The sequence below is a fragment of the Rhamphochromis longiceps genome, linkage group LG22 (assembly GCF_057381845.1).
Source record: "Rhamphochromis longiceps isolate RC_006_pf linkage group LG22, R_longiceps_female_GT1.1, whole genome shotgun sequence".
In the NCBI taxonomy this organism is placed as follows: domain Eukaryota; kingdom Metazoa; phylum Chordata; class Actinopteri; order Cichliformes; family Cichlidae; genus Rhamphochromis; species Rhamphochromis longiceps.
In genome coordinates, this window is record NC_140577.1 from 21,768,170 (window position 1) to 21,788,603 (window position 20,434).

At 41.7% G+C, this 20,434-nt stretch overlaps 3 protein-coding genes and 1 long non-coding RNA gene across 4 annotated transcripts; 1 reads left to right on the plus strand and 3 right to left on the minus strand.

Moving 5' to 3' along the window:
- Positions 1-234: 234 nt before the first annotated feature.
- On the minus strand, positions 235-2,893 carry hoxa4a (homeobox A4a). The gene is made up of 2 exons (XM_085396964.1): positions 1,109-2,893; positions 235-580 (listed from the first exon to the last, which is right to left on the minus strand). The coding sequence occupies exons 1-2, from the start codon at positions 1,518-1,520 to the stop codon at positions 243-245; spliced, it is 750 nt and encodes a 249-aa protein (XP_085253090.1). The 5' UTR covers positions 1,521-2,893; the 3' UTR covers positions 235-242.
- A 6,173-nt stretch (positions 2,894-9,066) lies between these two features.
- Positions 9,067-17,071, plus strand: LOC146644063 (uncharacterized). Its single transcript, XR_014909426.1, has 2 exons — positions 9,067-9,204; positions 16,948-17,071. It is a non-coding gene; the product is annotated as an uncharacterized LOC146644063 (long non-coding RNA).
- On the minus strand, positions 9,213-13,850 carry hoxa5a (homeobox A5a). Its single transcript, XM_085396965.1, has 2 exons — positions 11,369-13,850; positions 9,213-10,702 (listed from the first exon to the last, which is right to left on the minus strand). The coding sequence occupies exons 1-2, from the start codon at positions 11,961-11,963 to the stop codon at positions 10,452-10,454; spliced, it is 846 nt and encodes a 281-aa protein (XP_085253091.1). The 5' UTR covers positions 11,964-13,850; the 3' UTR covers positions 9,213-10,451.
- On the minus strand, positions 16,071-18,529 carry LOC146644065 (homeobox protein Hox-A7-like). The gene is made up of 2 exons (XM_085396967.1): positions 18,028-18,529; positions 16,071-17,244 (listed from the first exon to the last, which is right to left on the minus strand). Exons 1-2 carry the CDS (start codon positions 18,392-18,394, stop codon positions 16,937-16,939), a joined length of 675 nt encoding a protein of 224 aa, XP_085253093.1. The 5' UTR covers positions 18,395-18,529; the 3' UTR covers positions 16,071-16,936.
- Between the last annotated feature and the right edge of the window lie 1,905 nt (positions 18,530-20,434).

Here is a 20,434-nt window from a genome sequence, read left to right on the forward strand (position 1 = left end):
CAGTTGCCACCGTGGCAATTAAAGGTGAATTTCAAGCTTATATGATGAGGGCGAGGACGACCGGAGAGAGGGGTAAGGGCACAAAGGACGTGACAGGGGCCCAATAGCAGAGGCAAGGTGAAAGAGATAACACCATGTGTGTGTGTGTAAAATACTGAGAATCGGTCCATCAAATTCCACTTGTGTTATTTGCCATCTCAGTCTGGATTGGGGTTTTCAGGGATGGGGGGTTCGTTCATGCACTATAGACCTGCGGTGCACGGCGTGGGGACAAGCTGCTGGCCTGTTTTGATCTGCTGCTGCTGCTGCTGCTGGGCCCCCGAGGCTGAAGCTGAGGCCGAGCTTGAGGATCGAATCTTAGTGTTGGGAAGCTTGTGCTCCTTTTTCCATTTCATCCTCCGGTTCTGGAACCAGATCTTGACCTGGCGCTCGGACAGGCACATGGTGTGAGCAATCTCCACCCGCCTGCGCCGGGTCAGGTACCGGTTGAAGTGGAACTCCTTCTCCAGCTCCAAAGCCTGCTGGCGGGTGTAGGCAGTGCGGGACCTCTTGGGCACTCCTCCATTGTAACTGGCATTGACTGGGAGGGGGGGGGGGGAAGCCATAGACAGGGAGGCAAGCAGGTGTTACATGCAGGTTGATTGCGTTTACTCCAAAACCCTTAAATCCGCCACTGGACACATTCTAGCTTCGAAAATCGTGCAAGAATTTGTGGGTTTGGTGGAAATTTGCAGTCGCTTGTTCTACACTCTGTCTTGTTTCAGTTTACGGACATGACCTTAATGTGGAGATGCCGAGTGCACAAGTACTCGCATCCAGGGACAGATCAAGCTTAGGAAATGATTAACAAAAACAGCGGGGCTGAATATTACTTTGGCTCGGCTCCAGTGGTGGAGGTAGTTTGGGTTAAAAAGCAACAAAGGCACATGGCCCCGACAGACGAACACAGGCAATAAAATTTACGAGGGTCCTTAATTACCGACCCTGCTGCTCGATAGTCGTAAATTGCTGTTGTAAGGGCTGCTACTAGTGTTGCCTCAATAGGCTTGCGTGTGTTCCAGTGGTTGTTTCTCAGTGGTTCAGTTATTTAACCGTGATGATAACTCACCGCTGCTAACGTGGACCTTTTTCATCCAAGGATAGACCACCGGCTCCTTGCCCTTCGCTACGCCGGGATAGACTTCAGTGGCGAGGCTGCAGTCTTTGCTGGCGTTTGCGCCACCGTCTGGGGCCGCCGTGAGGCGAGGACCGTGGGTCTGTGGAACCGGTTGCGGTTGCGCGTGATGCCCATCGTTGAAATCGTCGAGTCCGGTGGCGGGGACGTTACCGTAATCGTATCCCGATTCTGTGTAGTTTGACCTCGGATAGGATGGCTCTTCGTGATGGGGGAAACCCGTATCTTTTGGCCGCTCGTAATAATCACCGGGGTTAGGGATGTATCCGCTCTGCTGATATTCGTCGCATGGAGGAAAGGAAGGCTCGATATAGTTGGAGTTTATCAAGTAGGAACTCATGGTCATTAATTTGTGAAGTGCAACAATACTAATTTTTATCGCGCTGTCGTTTTTCTGATCTCCACAAAACCCTCCTACTCCCTGTCAAATGTACAAAGTTGCCTGGTCACGTGTGAAGAGCCACCAATCACGGCGTGTCCTGTGGGCATCATGTAAACAGGAACCAATGGAAAGCATGGCACTGGTACCACTAACACTGCTTGGACTGGCTTACGTTAGTGTTTTCCTTATTAAATCACGGTATATAAAGCAAAACCAATCAACTAACTTGTTTACTGCACGGGACCAAACTTATGCGGGCGAGGCTTCCTGCGTTTAAAACAATCCGCCTCCCCTGAAACAGAAAGTGGATATGAAATTCAAACCCTTAAGGTTTTTTTCGTAAACAAAACGCCATTTCCAACAAACAGGGAAAGAGGTTGTTGGAGTTTTAATCTGTTGCATCCTAATAAAGAGAAACTGCAGTGGGGGTTAAAAAAAGAAAAGAAAAGAAGGCCAGCACAGCAATGCAAACTGTAGTGTTGTGTAATATAACAGCCTTCAAATTACTGACAAAGGCACGGTGAATGCAGAAGCTTTACACCCAGCACTGACGAGCCGCTTCTATGCGAGCATCAAAGCCTGCGCATAAAGCTTGCTTGTCTATAAAAACCTAGAAGATCACACATAAGCTGCAAATTAAAAAAAAAAAAAAAAGCACGGGCTGCTCAAGTTGCACAAATGTGTATAAATGCACGACACCTCCTTTGGCAAGTGCTGTTGCATTAAAAACTCGAAATTGCACCTTTCCCCTTATTTGCCAGCACATGGCAATGATCTGAAGCTATTCCTGGTCTGTTTGTTTGATAATATCACGTTGCAAACTTGGTAAGTGTTAATTGCACGCATTCTGTGGCTTAACAGCCTCTGCGCGTTACATGTCAGGGAAAAGCTCGTCCAAACAGCGGACAAACACGTGAAGGCACCTGTCTTGCATTACAGCCAGATGCCAAAATAAAACATTGTGATTTTAAACCTCCACGTACAGTAAGACCTGCCAGCTCCAACTAGTCTGCACAACAAAAATGACTTATATCTGAGCATTTTTCTCTAATTCTGAATAAATTTGGAAGTATTTAAAACCGTTATAAGGAGCAGTTTGCACAGATTTCAGTGCAGTCCCGCGTTGTAACAGTAACAGGTAAAGAAAAGTCCAGTGTGCCCAGTATTACTAAGAAAGCTATAATAATAATAATAATAATAATAATAATAATAATAATAATAATAATAATAATAATAATAACAACAACAACCACACGATCTGGAATCATAGAACGTAAAGTATAATTTCTTGTTTTTTTCCTGACTGCATGTTAGATGATATAAAAGTCTCTGACCGTTCATCTCGCCGGCAGCCATCACGTCCAGGCCCAGTTTCCTCTCCACGTCCGAGGTGACTTCCACACTTTATCTGTGTTTCTTGAAGATGCAGCAGCTCTTCATAAAGCTGATCCACGCTGTCCACATCAACAAGGCCTCTGCATGGAGAAACCAGAGGCCAAATTTTCGGAAATATTTTAAGCTTTCTTTTCTCCCCCATTTTCTTTATGTTCTTCTTTCTCTCTCTCTCTCTCTCTCTCGTCCCCCCTCTATTCTATTCGCTCCCCTAAACAGAGATAACTTCTGCCTGACCCCATAGTGACACCGTTTCCATTTTGTTTCTGATTAATCTTGCCCATTGACAGTCTTTGTTAAACAACAAGGCGTGCCCTTTTTCCAAAGAGGCGACATTTTCATATCTGTTAGACGCAGTGACCCGGGGTTCACCCCGGACTTGGACTTCAGTTTTGCGGGCTCTGTTCAGCTTTGGGTAGTTGGGGTGGGGGGAGCACTTAGCGCGGGTCAGCGCCCAGGATGGTCCCCCAAAAGAGTTTTAAATGTGTAAAATTACCTAGAGCTATTTAAGAAGCTCACACGTCCAACTACTACTGCATTGCATGACATAGATCAGAAGATAGAAGTTTGCATTTAAAAGAGGGACCTCAAAACTAAAGAGATCAACTGCAGATCGACTGAAGTAGTATATGTTTTACTTTCTTTTAGGACTTTTTTTCTCAGCTTTTCTCAATAACTAAACTTCTAGATTTTGGATATGCTCTTGCCGAGGACTGAAAACTCGAAGGCCTTTTTTCTCTCTCGAAACAAATTGCCATTCTTTTCTTGTTAGCACACTGTTGCTGCAAGGCAAAGCTGCTACTTTATGAATCTCACAGGCTCTCCTGCACCTAACTCATTGTAAATGGCAGCTGCTGTACTTTACGCCAAAGATCCACTGTATCCTTATGGCCAAGAGACCACCTGAGAGGCAATATGTCAACATAATGTCAACGGGTAAGACGACTTCACATGATATCTAAATTTACAGTCCACTACCATTCTATTATATACATATATATATATATATATATATATATATATACCTTGTATAAATATGGGCCAGGTCAGATCGGCTATTATCCACTTACTGTAAGTTATTCTTGTGTGAAAAACGACTTCTGATGGACAGTTCATTCTACTTGTTGCTATATGTATTTTTATATTACTCTATGAAAGCCTTTTTGCATATTAAAGTGAATCAAAGTTTTGAGAGCTAACTCTTCATTCATTCACCAGTGGTCATAATGTTAGGCGTAATTGGTGTGTGTGTGTGAGTGATATATATATATATATATATATATACACATACATACATACATACATACATACATACATACATGCATGCATACATACATACATACATGCATGCATACATACATGCATGCATGCATACATACATGCATGCATACATACATACATACATACATACATACATACATACATACATACATATATTGTAAGGTCCTGCTACTGTATAGTGTCAAAGTATTCAGTGGACAGTAGACTAATGGACAGTATTTGGATTACGTGATACTGACTTACATTGTACACATAATTTTGCATTTAAACTCCATTCTGTTTCAGAAATCTTTCCTTAATTTTATTCTCGGACAAAATAAGCTTTGTACAAGGGCAGGATGCTTTCAGAGCATATTCACGGAACTGAAGGCCTATTTGACCAATAGACATCTTTGCTGACAGTTTACTGTAAATTTAGATTATCAGAGAAGTGCCGTGACAATGGTGACAGATTGCAGATGGCTCTCACAAGGTTTCTTGTCTATATGGAGCTCTAAATGACGATGGAGTAAAAAAATCATTTCTACGTGCACGATGGGATACAGATTCGAGCAAAAAAACACATTTTTGCCTTTATGGAAACATTTGGATATGGGTAAACGCTCATAATAAAATATATCCTTAAGCACAGTGTGCCGTGTGCATAGCGTCCAAAGCCATAGCACAGAAAAAAGAAAGAATTGGTTTTCCAAAATGCAAGGAACAGTCACTAACCTCTGTCTACCGTTGCTAATTTTGATTAGACTTAATCAGAGCTTAAACTATTGGAGGATTAATGGCTAAACGAGCAACTACATATTCCTTATTCCTCTGCGTGAAGGGGGGTTTGCAGTTGGGAGTAGAATTTCAGAACCTGAAAGCCAAGAAATATAATCCACGGACTCACTGCAGCAAAAAATGTTCAAGCAATTACATTTTTAAAGGTTAATTTATTAGACATGCATTTCAAGGAGAGCCACAGCAGCAAGGAATATACAGATAACCAATGTCTAACACTGAGTGTAGATATTTGCATAAAACAAACTGAAGACATTTTTTTTTAAAAGTTCAGTGCATGTTGTCATTTATGAGAATAAAACGTGTGTACAATCAGCATATGTTGTTTGTGTTTTTAATGCGAACGAATTCGCTGTCTGTCCGTCATTAATGACTTTTTAGTTTTCAATGAAATTATTAAAAAAAGACTTTGAATCAAAGAAATGTGGAACGGAGCTCATCCAATTGTTTTTGGACATTTAAACGCTCCTATCCTTTGCAAGGCGCAGATTTTTTTTTAAGTAGATAAGCGACACATAAGCGTAATGTGTTGATTTTCTACCAGTCAGAATACGCAGGCCTGCAATTGTGTAGATTTTCCACTGATGAATTTTAATTCATTTTTAAATATTTGTGCCTTCAAATGTTTAGCTTCTTTTCCCCCTCTTTTTAACGTGTTAAAAAGAGGTTCCAGAGAAAACGAAAATGGTGATACATTCAGATTTTGTTAGTTCTTTTAAGAAGAATTGTTTTTTACACTGATTTTATGCTCATGTAATTGATTTATTTATTTATTTAACCTTTTTCTCTGCAATTATTGCTGACTGTGTATAATCAGTATTAAGATTAAAGGAAGAAGCAAGACCTTAATGTATTTTTTAAATTAAAAAATCGACATTTATTGTTATATGTTATTATTCTTGTCAATTGTCGCGTTCCCATTGTGCCCTTACAACTTTCACAAACCGTTCACTATTTGAACTTGCTTAAAATAGCGTTATTTCATTGAATGCCACTAAGTAGACCTTATGAAAAAAACCACTCAAAACTACAATATATTGATACTATATATCTATATAAGCCGGTCTATTTATGAGGCGCAACATCTGTGCCATTTCAGTTTTTTTAAAGGCTTCTATTCAGTTGATCAGGAAGAGTGGAGCTAAATGTTTTTTAAGGGATCCGGGGGCTCATGTTGGGGGCCGAGGGCCTTCGCATTACCCTGTGACCGGGTCGAGAGTATCAATCCTCAAAATGCTAATTTTGCCCTCGTCCCCAAACATATCAAATGCAATTTATTCAAAGGAAATTCACCAATCAGCCGCCCTAATAAAACGCCAACCACTCAATCTTGTTGCTGGGGACGGGTGGGGGGTCTCCTCCCCCGGTTTCAAACGCGAGGTCACTGCGCATCCAGGGTTCACCTGGAGTGCACCATGCAACATATGTAATGCAAAGCTATTCTGTCTTTTGTGTGGAGAGTCAAGATCGCTATTATAAGGCTGGCATCAGGCTCCGAGTGAACAGATGACGGAGAGTTGTTCAGCGCGTAAACTTTTGACCCCAATTTTTCCTCCTCTTCTGCAGCTATCTCGCTCTCATCAGCCCCAGCCCAGTGAGATACCCCCCCGCCCCCGCCCCCGCGCATCACTCCATACCGTTTGAAACGAAAAAGCTGATTTTAACAATGTCTACATTTCATGCCATCACAATGATCATTGTCAAAAAAATTTATAAGCAGCAAAGATGCCATCACAAGATCTAAAATGCAATTGTAGCTTTGTGATGTTCCCAAAGACGTAAGATAAATCCGGCGGGCTCCCACTCAAGACTAATAGGGCCGTAAAATATGCAAATCACTCATTAGTGTTAGAGCAACCACTGCAGCCAAAAGTCTTTGTTGAAGGCAACACTGCAAGTTTTCCTCCCACTATTCTTGCGCAGTCTTTTCCTCTCGTGCAGGATATTACCACAGGCTCTCCATCCTTTGGTAATTTCATTTTTACGCATTATGCTTATAGGCAACGCCAAGCAAACGTGTCATTAACGTGAGTGTGTGCGTGTGCGCGCTACCGCGGATGTGCCACTGTGGGTTTTTTTCCTCTCTCTCTATGCAGCAGGGTGACAGTGAACTTGGCCTAAAGCGAGCTCTGCTGGTGGCTCAGAGAGGATGCAGATTTATCTTGGTGCTGTGGCTGACCTCCAGATGAACCTGCTGCGCTCCCCTCTTTCTCTCTCTCTCTCTCTCTTTCTCTGCCTGGCAGTATGCCGCACATGGGGCCCTGTCGAAGTATCTCCTTTTGAAATATTGGCAAGGATTTTAATTTCCAAACAGCCTTCCTCCACCCCGTCCTGCTTTATTTTCAATATGTCTCAAATCAAACTGGAAAAAGTATAAATTTGTGTTTCTGTTAGGCTGGCGTTTACTTTACACACGCGTGCAAAAAACTCGCAAAGCACTGCTTCAAGGATTGGGAGAACAAAATGCAAATGCCGAATTTTTGGATTTCTTGATGATAATGATGAGAAGAAATCAAAACGATTTAAGCAATTCAAGACACTTTTTAAAGGTGCCAAGATTTTAAATACCTACCAGCATTGGTGAACATATACTAAAGTATAAACGATTTGAAGTCATTTGACGATATAAATATTTGTTTTCGTGTCATAAGGTTCAGAACTCACCGATGAATAAAAAACATGATGAAGGCCTCTGCACAAAAACAGAGAAACTTTGATATTTAAATTATTCAGACTGGCGGACAGCATGACCTTTGAAAACCCGCTGAATCAACAAATTCACCAAAGTTCATTCAGACATTCAGCAAGTTTTTTGGCTGGCAAAACATGATAAGACTTATAAAATCAAAATATTTTCAGTTTTATTCGATTTCGTGCGTATTTGCACTGGAAGTTTCAACGAAGAGAAGGCGCAGTAACACATCCTGTAGTGCGGGATAGGAAAAAAATGAATTAAATGAAAAAAAAACAACAATATACAGTTTACACTTTCATTTTCAGATCATGTTTCTGTGAATCTGTGTCCACTAGTGACCCGTTTGGCCCCGACTCTGCTCGGACAAAAGATCACCACAAAGCGAGAGTGACTTTTAAGAGGTCATCTGAACTTTTCAACCAACTTGGTTGACACAAAACGGAATTCCTTTTAAACGTGTCCCTGCTGTTGTTTCTTCCCTTGTTGTGTTTACTTGACAGTTTACAGCCTGCCCTAAAGCCAAATACCGTGCCAACATGTGGCGCGCATGCAGCGCTCAGCATAACAACTGCAACTTTTGTTTTAGCGATGGACCCACAAGTTTCAGAAGTCATCAGCACATACAGAATCCAATCAAGCGAGCTGTAAATCTGTAGGCCTGCATTAACCCTTAACTTTATCAAGGAAATCTACACGCTCCACGAGCCCCCTGGAAACTTTCTGGCGCACGCTCTGTGACTTCTCCAATGTAATAAAACGACAACAAGTTGAAGTTTGTGGGGGTGGAAATGGACACAGATAATTATCCAAGATGTAAAAATGGATTATGAGTTACACCACAGATGGAGGGAAACAAGTTACACAGGGAAGGAAGCAATTAAATAGCCATGAGCTGGACCCAACCCTGCGCAACATCTGCCGAGACCAGTATTCAGCACTCCACAACTGACAAATTAGTGTAATGGACTAATAGGGACGAATAGAGGGAGCGAATACAATAATAAGGCTGTTTAACACAGACTGGCTGTTCTCAAGCTACCGTCTAGTCTGGTGAAACTTACCCACAGACGCGGTCCCCATCCTGGAGAACGTCCGGTCCATACTGAGGCAAGACTGAGCAATAGAGCTGGTCTGTACCGGTCAAGTAACACTTACAGCCTGCAAAGAGAGAGTCAGACGAAGCCTCGCCGTCAGTGCGATTATATGTTATGTGCAATATACTGTCAACTCCCCAAAACCATAAAACTTACTTTAATGGCTACCACGTGACCGTTTATGGCCAGTGAGCCTATCTGGCCGCTCTCCGGATGATTTTTACGATCGAATTCATAGACAAACCCCCCATTCATTTAGCACCCAAATGTCAGAGAACCAGAAACGGCCCTAATAAAGTTTACAGCAAGAAAAGTCGAGCTAATTCTCTGGGAATAGCTCGGGAGTCTGTGCGCAAAGAGGGGACCCACGGCCCCTGAAGTCAGTTAAGGACCCCAGCGCCTGAGCAAGGTGAGTAAAACTGGATGCTTTAATACGAGAGGACCTGTTGAATTCAAAGAGATTTGAGGAAACTTTGCCAGCTTGGTTTTTTCCTGAGAGCTCATACAAGTGGCTTTAAGATTTTTAGATCAACCAGCAAAACTCCCCAAATCTTCTCCGCCATAAAACAGCAGCCCTGAATCTGAAAGATTTGACAAAAACGTACACTCAGTGAGGTGTTGCCATTCCAGTACAAAGTTTATTATTCTGGCCATCATCGTCGTCATCATGAACATCATTATTATTATCATACTATAGTTTGACTTCCAGTCTTTTGAAAAACATTTACAAAAAAAAAAAAGCTTATCACGATGGAGATAATACACATTGCGATAAGATTTACGGTGGGACCCTAAAAACAGCTAAAACACGCTTTTACTCGGATATTGCGCCCAGATGAAGAACGCAAAAAGAAAAAAATATAATAATAAAATAATAAGGAAAGAAGGAGAATAAAAGCAGCTCCTGCAAAAAAAAAAAAGAAAAAAAAAGAAAAGAAAAGAAAAGAAAAGAAAAGAAAAGAAAAGAAAAGAAAAGAAAAGAAAAGAAAAGAAAAGAAAAGAAAAGAAAGATACAAGGCACAGCTAATGTACATACAAGGGTGAGTCGGCACCTTTGTCCACGTGTGTTCACAACACATACAATAACCACACAAGGCTTTTACTGCTGGTTCTACTTTTGGAAGCAAGTTATCTGACAACTCGGTACAATACACCAAACAAATAAATACATACATATACAGTACATACAGAGAAAAGAAAGGTCAAACACAAATGTAGCTCAACCTGAACCTTCTACTTATTAAGCTGTTATTGTTGAGTGCATCACACAGAAAATATGGATTTATTTGCGCTAGGCGGGTAGCATTTCAAGCTTTTATTTATTTAACTTTTTTTTCCGTCTGAACAAGAAATAATTTAAGCAAACATTTATTTTCATGTCTCTTTTTTTCATTTTCTAAATCTAGACAGAACTGTACATAATGCATTTTACTCACATAAGCATAACCACGGTAGGGATAAAAATGAAATTATATTGTTGGACATAAAGAAGGTTTATAGATAGGGTGACCCACTCCTCTGTCCCTTCTCTCACACAGCCCGCTAAGTCTCTGCGCTTTTTTGGAATAGGAGGAGAAGTTGATATGACAATCTTTGTTTTGTTTTTTTGTTTGTTTTTTGAAGTGCTCTTTTTTTCAGGATTAAAAGGTGTAAAAATCAGGGCCTATAGGCTCCTCCGCCTGCAGCCGCCATGCTCATGCTTTTCAGTTTGTTGTCCTTCTTCCACTTCATCCTTCGGTTCTGAAACCAGATTTTGATCTGTCTCTCTGAGAGGCAGAGGGCATGGGCTATCTCGATCCTCCGCCTGCGGGTCAGGTACCGGTTGAAGTGGAACTCCTTCTCCAGCTCGAGGGTCTGGTACCGAGTGTATGCAGTTCTGGCCCGCTTCCCCTCTGGCCCAGACAAATCTTGTACACACACACAAAAAGAGAAAACAGATCAGACGCAGAAGAATTAAATAATAATTTTACTTTTGCGCCAACTTTCCTGAACACGTTTCTTTCAATTTTACAATACTGTGTTTGGTAATATTATAGGTATGAATGTCTTAATCGCTGCCACACGACTGGCACCTTGTAGAGCTTGAATGGTTAAAACTTACAAGTAACAAGGTACCACACACTTTTACTACTGAGTCCATAGAAAGAGGGTTAATAGCAAAAAATATTTGAAGTATCCTCTTTTTATTTAAAGCCATTTTAAAACGCACATTTAGTAAATATCAAGTGTAGAAAAGGGTCAGATACATTTAACTAGTCTAACCTCGCATCTGTTGCTACACTATCCCGTACCTGATAGTCTAGCTAACCAAATATAAACCAAACAGGTGAGAGGTGCACATAGCGCCACATGCCCCTTTTCCAAAACTACGTTTATTTGTGCTCTTTCTATCACTTTAACGCCAGAATGGCCAAAATTTGGCTTGTGCTCATAAAATGTCCTAAATAAGATGATACCACGTCCCTTTTCTTTCTTTCTTTCTGTCTTTCTTTTAAACAAACAGTCAGACAACAGCTTTTTGTTTTTTGCAAAAGATCAAAATCAGTACGAAGTCATTAAACAAAGCAGTTTACCGTGACTTATGTGTAGTTTTCTCATCCACGGGTATATCTGAGGCTGTGTTGAGTCGGTTACATTTTGAGGAGTTGTCGGTGCACTTCCCGCGGGCTTCTCTTCCTCCAGAGGGGAAGCTTTGGACACACAGTCCCGGCTGAGCAGCAGCGTGGCTCCATTCGAGTTTGAGCACGGGGTTGAGCACGGGGTCGTTATGGAGTTTTTCACAGCTCTGTGCTGAGACTGTGTCTCGGTCACTGGGGACGAGCTGGCGACCGAGGAGCACGGTAGAGAGTCAGGTGGAGGCGATAGAGACGAGTTCCCGGTGCTGTTTGCGGACTGGTTGTACCTGACAGGCTCCACCGCGGGTGTTGTCGCCGCTGAGTGACTCGGGGAGTAGCCCGGTGTCCGCTCGCTTCCCACAAAGTGTCCGGTACTGGTCCGGCCGACTGTTAGGTCCATCCCGTTGTAGCCGTAGCCATACCTGCTGGAATGCATGGCTGTTGAGTCTCTATATTGCTCGTTTGCCGTACTGTGGTCTCCATAATTATGTAACTGGAAGTCCGCGCCATTGGGATAGCGACCGCAGAATGAGTTCACAAAATAGGAGCTCATTTGTTGACAGTTCCACCGTTTGCTTGTTGTAGGTATTGCTCTTGTTTTTTATGGTTATTTTTAGAGGTAAAATAGCATAACCTGTGTTCTTGATTTGTGGCTCTTATGCTTTAGCGCGTCCTATAGCACCCTTGCACAATTTATGATGAATTATGGAAATGAGTGGGACATGGACTTGATTCTCTCTTACGTAGGCACCCAAATATGGGGTATGGCGAAGAATCACGTGCTTTTGTTGACCAGTCGTAAATCCTGCTCGGTGACCTCCAGAGGTAAACTCGTGCACGCAGGAAATACTGGGTGGGATATAAAGGGTGCGCGCTTTCCCTGCGCTCGTGGCTAGGGCAAACTCTGAGCCGGGGCTTTGGGTGTTTTGGATTGTCGTGGTGCGCCATCCTCTGGTTCAACAGTTGCACTGCGTGTCTGCGGCGCTTTCCGAGGCGTGGGCTGCACACGGGGTCATTCGGAGGTTAACGACCATTGCGGCAAAAAAAAAAAAAAAAAAAAAAAAAAAAAAAAGCTCCTGAACAATACAACAAGTGACATGCTGAGAGTGCAATCTCGGCGGTGATAGTGTACAGAAATAATTCGATCAGAATCCGTTATGCATGTTATGATGGGCTATGAGTGTAAACAGTCTGCGCACTTAATAGAATAAAAGCCCATTCGCAACAGAGCTGCGTTTTCTCTCATATGATATAGCCCTATCGTGAAATATTTGAACGACTTCAAGAGCAAAAAAAAAGACTAATGAATAAATGTTTGGGGGAAGAATAAAAGCTAAACATCACTTTATCGAATAAAGCCACAGAATGTGCTATCCGAGGCCTGAGTTTTACGCCACTTTGAAAAATTAATAACTATAAATATGGGCTTTATATGAACACACGAATGTCGTTTATAAGCAGGTTAAAATATATAACTATGGGCCTCCATGGAACAGATGCTCAGATGATAGCTATTACAATCCTTTTGCGCCAAACCCGATGTTATTTTGCTCTTATTTAACGGCGACTCCTCTGCTATATTGACCTTTAAACAGTCAATCATGCCAAGCTGCAGTTTCTCGTGTTTTTATTTGTTTACATATAAGCTAAAGATTGATTATTTCTTCTTTTTTTATAACATGAGAAACTACAAAGCCCGGGGCTTTGCTAAGTATGACTTTTGAATTTAATGAAATTAGTGGAGGGGTGGAAAAAATAGACTTTATTGCAAAAATGACACGGTGAAAGGATTTGCTGCTTAGGAGTGAATTTGATGCTTTTTAAGTCCTCGAAATGTAGAATACTCAATCAAACTTTAACATTATTTTGCGAGTGTGGTGAAAGCTGAACTGCATATTTATATTTTTAGGGGTTAATACAAAAAGCACATACGTATTTACGATGACAGAGAAAAGGCGATCTTGAGATTTTCTCGTCATTTGTGCCACTGTGATCATTAAAAAAATTCCCAAAACAATTTCTCAACACAACTCTGCAATCGATCAGTTAAACCGTCAAAAATATTATTGATAATAAACAATAATGTTATTTTTAGATATGTTAGAAGCTATTCCCTGCAGCAGTTATGTATCATTGCTTAATAAACCCCAGCCGATTCACCATTTGAAAACGGTTCGTCAGCTTTGGACTTTCTTTCAAATTAATTCACGAAGGAAATCACAAATTTTAAAAGAAGCGTAGCAGGCATGGCGCAGTCAGGCGCTTCCCGTTTGTTTTACTCCCTGTGGAATTTTTATGGCACCTTCGCCTCTCAAAGGCAGTGACTTGTCCTAAGGTTTCCTCCACATGCCGTTTCCCCGGAGCAGAGCGTTTGACCAGCACAAGCCCATTCCTGTGTTAGGATTGACAGGAACAGTGAGATGGATTTATTCAGTCCCAGGTATGTGTGTGGGAGAGAGAGTGCGTTAACACACTCCCAGAAGGCACGACTTTAGGAAGGGTGAATACCGGGCTCCTACACACCCAGTGTGGGCCCACAAGGAGAGGAGCGCTATGCGCGGAGTTTGTGTTGGTTAAACAGTCGAGCAACAACAGCTGATTTATGGTTGGCCAATGGCAACAAAGTTCCCACGAAAATTACTTCTCTGAGTTGAGCCAGGGACACACCCAGGAACTAAAACACAGGCATCGAAAAGAAAGGAGAGCAACGGAGTGAGTGCGCGCTGGTGTCTGACTTGTCGGGTTGAGAGAGGGGTGAAGGGGGTACGATGGTCACTGGTGAAGGGAGGGGGCGGTGCTATCCGACTTTGCAGACACACACACGCACTCGTAGTAGCTTTTGAGAAAACATTTAAAATCACTTTCTTTTTCGTGGCCTATAATCCACGTGTTACCCCAAGAAATTACGGTAGTTCAAGCAAAAAAAAAAAAAAAAATCGAAAGGAAAGTAAAATCATACTCTTTATGCAGAAATGACTTACAACAGGGAGATTTATCACTGCATTTGATGCATTTAAATCACCCTGTTAGGACTGATTGGGGGATACATTGCATGCTTTTTTTGCATCGATGCATTTTATTAAATATTAATTGCAGTCTAGCAACATACATGACTCTCTGATTTTACTTTCGGCAATACCGCTAACAAGAGCATCTATGCAAAGAAACATTTTGCAATTAAAATATCTGATCATTTAAAAAAGCATTTTTAAGTTTAATAACGTTTAGTGGTTGTCATCCTGTTCATTAATTCCATGCACATCACGCTGAGGCCTACATGCACACATACAAGGCAATAGAATAAAACACGTGGATGCACAGATGTCGACCTTTCTCATTTGCAGCAAAAAAAACAAAACAAACCACGACGAGCTGCAAGCGCGATAGCCCCACTGCCTCCACAGGAGGGCGTCAAAGAGCGCTTACTTTGCCCATCATCCACCCACCCGAAAGCACACCCCCATTTAAATCCAACAACAAATACAATCCAGACAGCCTACAACAACACTAAGATCACTGCAAAAATGAATAACCATGTTAAAATATTAGTAACGATAATAATTATCATCATCAAATAAGAGCTTGTAAATCTGATAAATCAGATTTAACACGAAGCATCAGTGATGGGAATCCTGATGAAGATCAAGTGTAACACGAAACCATTTCTTTCCAAGATTTCAGTCTCTAACCAAAGTCAAAGCAGGAGAAACCATAAAGTAAGTTGCTTGCTTTAAGAAGATGCAAATAAGTACATTGTCAACCACATGCACTGGCTGACGAGCGTAAGCTGCCTTACCTTGAGAAGGTCTCTGCATGTAAACACAGGGGGGGTGACTGGAGGGAGTGGGCAGGTGCAGTGACAGAGAAAAGTCTCCCGGCTGAGACCCCTTACTTGTTTCTCCATGGGGGTCGGTTCCTTCGTCTCATTTTTCCGTTACCTAGGCACCCAAATGATCCAGGCATGTCTTACTATAAGCTCCTTGCTCGTCGAGGTTCTGCCTAACATCTCACCCCCGACCCCTTAAAAAAAATCCCCAAAAGCAGATGTGAGAGATGGTAAAATGTCGAAGGTCGACTGTGAAAAGGTTCCCGTGGAAGTCCGAGACCGTTAAATGAAAGGCTCCTCTATCCCGCAATTGAAAATTAAATATAAAAAAACGGGGCGAAAAAAAAAGTTCATGTTCATGCCCCCCCGCCACGTGACAAGCTGCGGCCAATAGGAACCCGGGCCGCGTCGTAAACTTGTATGGCTATGTTGTAAATTTTCATAAACAACAACGGATTTATGGCCCAGAGCTGGAGGGAGAGGGACGAGGGGAGAGAAAGAGACAGAAAAAGGAGGGAGGGAGGAGGGCAGGTCAGCGTCAGGCGCCATCTTACCCAGCGAGGAGGGAAAGCAGAGTTCAACAGTAATTTCCCTTCATCTGCAGCCTGTCCCATCTCGCATCCTCATAGCTCACATTCCCCAACTTCACTGTTTACCTAACCCCCATTATGGACTGTAACATGTCTCATTACATGCAACCCAATACTGGTCACACTGAAGGTCACATAATGGTAACTGTGAACACAATATTACTCGACCCAGGGCGCGATTACAATCCTTTTCTTGGATGGATATTTTTAATAACACGGTAAATATGGAATGAAACCAAATAGAGAGGGTAAAATCATTTTTATTAAATGATTGCGCGTTCACTTCATTTACAGGACAGACTACAAGCCTAGCAGACTTTGATTGAAAGCCAGCAGCATTTGCTCACTGTACTGGAATATTTCTCTGATTATAAAATGATGGATATTGCCAGCTGGATAACGGTACATGTATTTAAAAGACTAATCTGTAAAGCTAGATATCCACAGTAGCCTACGGCACAATCGCTGACGGTATAGTGAGCGGGTGAGGAATCTGAGGTAGGTTACATGCAAAACTAAACAAATATTTGCGTCGATAGTTAAATCCTCACCCCTAGCAGGCGGATTAAAATCCATGTTAATTAAAAGGGGGGAGGGAGAAGAAGAAACTCAGGAATTCTTTTATCAAAATCAGTCAAATAAAACATTTGCCTTTACCGGTTCAAAATAAGGCACATCAATTGTATGGTAGAAAACAGGAAACCATCAATTAAATCACCAGCTCAGTTCGTGTTTACATTTCCGTGTCAGTTTTTGAAAATTATAAGGTAAATACTAGGTCGTTTTTTGCTGAAGGAATGTTAACTCAGTAGTAGTTTTCTGTAGTCCAAAATGTGCCATATTTGTAGTACTCCTATGGGATATATGCGGAGGATATAAAAATACAGGCTAGTTAGGGTAGGTAGTTAGTATTTGTCACGTGAAGCATTTTTAGTGCTGGTTTAAATATGAAATCCAGAAGAGCAGTGTAATGTTTTAATGTGGATTACTGTCAAAAGATTAATAAGACTTAGTGCCTAAATGTTATGTCAGAAGTTATATTCGATGCATACCAACACAATATTTAACACATTATATTTCTTTAGTTTGATTTTCTGTCCGTCTCTTCTGTTACTTTTCAGTTGTTCCTGAGTCAACACGGCCGCTTTGGGTCTCTTCACTTTTGGGTTCCCTGCCTTCCGACGGTGCCTGACTATCACGGTGCTGTTCCTCGTTGCTCGGCTCGTCCTTGTGGTCCTTCTTCCACTTCATCCTGCGGTTCTGAAACCAGATTTTGATCTGTCTCTCTGAGAGGCAGAGGGCATGGGCTATCTCGATCCTGCGTCTGCGGGTCAGGTAGCGGTTAAAGTGGAACTCCTTCTCCAGCTCCAGCGTCTGGTGTCGGGAGTAGGTCTGCCGTCCTCGCTTTCGATTTGGATCTGTGGAAGATGAGATGCGTGAACAGAAATAACGTTATTGTAATGTGGGACTGTATTTGTATTTTTTTAATTAAAGTGTACTTAAAATTGGATCTTACAATAAAAACCAGCAGATTTAAATGTCTATAATTCATTTGTAAGTGCATATTTAATTGCAGCCTGTAATTACTCAATTACCACCTGCACACACGCATTCGCTAACACAACTTTTTTTTTAAAGCATCTTTGCAACAATTTAAAGTGGCCCTGCTGGGGTGTTTGGTTCATGCCTCCTTTGATACTCTGCATGCCTTTCCAATTAAAAGCCAGCCAGGCTCTACACACCGAAGAAACTACTTACAGCTCCCACTTCAAAAAATATTACTATGTTTCATTTTCATCTGACTTCCCCGTGTAGCGGCCAGTAGTGGCGCATATTGATCCAGGTTTCTGAAAATACCAGAGCCTCTGCAATGCAGAACCAATTAGAAAGGGGCTGCAGAGTGCAGGAGAGCTGATTTACACAACAGGCCGGTCTTTTTTTACAACCACAAAGGGGAGAAGAGGCTGTAAGAGTAATAGGAGTGCAGAGAAAACCCCCAGCGGCAAGGTCTCTGCGTACTGAACACACACAAGCGCTGGCCAAATGAATTTATGGCTGCAGAACTCATTAGTTGCGCAATAAAAGTTTTACGATTCTTTCCATGCAACACCAATGGCTTCACGAAATTAATTGAACCACTAGTCTAAGTATCACAATGTTTTGTAAGCGCACTGACCCGGGGGCTTTGAAACAGCACATACCTGATACTCGCATCCAGGGGTACATCCGGTGTTGTTTGTCCGGCGACGAGGTTAGGGGTTCAGTCCCAGGGTGACAGCAGCTGTCGCTGAACAGGCGGCTCTGGTCAAACGGGCTGCAGTTTGACGAGTGTGCGTCCTGCCCCTGGCCATAGCCGCAGGTAAACACAGTATGGCTCTGGTACACTGTATTATTAACGCTGTAAACTCCAGAGAGGGATGGCGCAAATGCAATGGCCGCAGCAGTCCGAGTAGAGCTATGGTCGTCCCCACGGGGTCCGATGCCGCAAGAAGCTCGTTCCACGTTTGGGAACAGGGAACTGCCCGTCGTAGATTTGCTAAGAAGACCATCCACATAATAAGAACTCATATTTTTTTCTCTCTGATTTGTTGGCCCAGAATCCTCAGTGTCGTTTTTACGAGGTAGTGTGATAGATGACAGCAATACACCCTAGATTTACACCAAACCCCATTTTTACTCTGGACCAAAGAACTCACCCATGTGACCCCGGCCTGGTCGCTCTCGTCCAATCAGCAGAGACGTGGTTTTATTATGGCACAGGACTGCGGAGTAGGATTAACACTTCAGACACATAAACACGCACACAGATATAAACACACATGCAAGAAATTCACACGGTCCCGATAAGCCGAGGGTAACTGGCTGAATTTAATTCTCATGGGTTTGTTTCGCCATATCATCACTAATCATCATTTTATAAGCTTTCTGCTTCCTATTTCAAGTACCTCAGTGAATCTATCTATCTATCTATCTATCTATCTATCTATCTATCTATCTATCTATCTATCTATCTATCTATCTATCTATCTATCTATCTATCTATCTATCTATCTATCTATCTAGTAGTACTTAAAGAAATATTTCTAAAAGTATAGTATACTTATAGAAATAGTTTTTGATTATCTACCACATAAAAACATCTGTATATTTTCTTTTGATCTTACAAAATGGCTCGTGCCATTAAAACATATTTTCACAAGTTAGTTTTCATTATATTTGTCTATCCGTGCAATATAACCGGTTATTATTATTATTATCGTTGTTGTTGCTGTTGTTTTGTTATTGTTGGTAAAATTAGATTATATTGTTACCATAAATGGGCAATAAATTACCACAAATCATGCTTGAAAAAATATTAATAATACTAAATTGAAAATATTTAGATTTCACTACTTTACCTTAAATAATTACGATTACCGTCTATAATAATGATCAGTAGTAGTATTAGTAATATTACGTTTTTAATTATTTAACTTTACTAATATCATAATGTAATTATTAACTAATATTGTTTTAAGGTAATAGTTTTGTTATTTTTAGTAATATTTTAAGTAATAATAATAATAATAATAATAATAATAATAATAATAATAATAATAATAATACGGATTGTAAACTTAATTATTCCGTGTGGAAAAAATCACATATTATATCTTATTTTAAACATATGCATTTTTGAAATAATTAATGAACAATTGAGCGGGAGGATGCAGATTTTAGCAAAGTCTTGCTGTTAAACTAATTATTTAATTTAAGGCGTTTACCTTTAAATACGACAACAGGACGACAAGAGTGAACACAGCGACTACTTGGGTGTGCAAGCAGTAATCCAGCAGCCACAGGCTTTTTCATTCCTCCCCGCAGAGCTGCAGGTTCATGAAGCAGCTTCTACACTGAGACTGTAAAAAGGTGTGAAATTATTCCTCTGGACTCTTAAAATGTTGCTACAGTTTGTTCCCAGTGCAGGCTCATTAGGGAGGGGGTGTTACAAAAAGCAGAGGGGTGATGTAGAACAGTGTCGCCACCCTCTGGTGATTCGTGGGGATTGCAGCGTTGGGGAGGCAGCACTGCGCAGGCGTTGTTATTTTAATGCTGAATCCGATAGAATGCAGCAGATTAAGGAAAGGAGGATGTCACGGAGGTGACGTTTCGTTTATGTTGGGTATGATTTAGAGAAATGCTCCGGTGTTGCAACATACTCGTGTTTATAGACACAAGTCTCACTGCTGTGTCTGCTGTTCACTTTATTGCTACCTTTTCCTTTAGGAAGGCCCGGCAAAGGAGCAAGGGGCGGAAGGTTCCCAGGTAGAAACAAAGGATCCCTCCAAATGACCGTGAGTCCTGCGCGTCCCCGTCGAGGAGAATCCAATAAAACTGATCATTTCCGCTCGGGCCTTTTGTCCAGACCGCAGTCTCACAGAAAGAGAAGAAAAAAACAAATGGGTGCCATTCTGGAAGCGGCCTAATTGTGTCTGGACGGCCATAAAGCCATTAAAACTGGAATGCCAGACAGTATAGCAGACCAGGCGTTTTATTGCACTGTCTCTGGCCGAGTCTTTGAAGTTTGGGTCCATCTGCGTCGTCCCCCCCCCAACGCGTCACAACAGC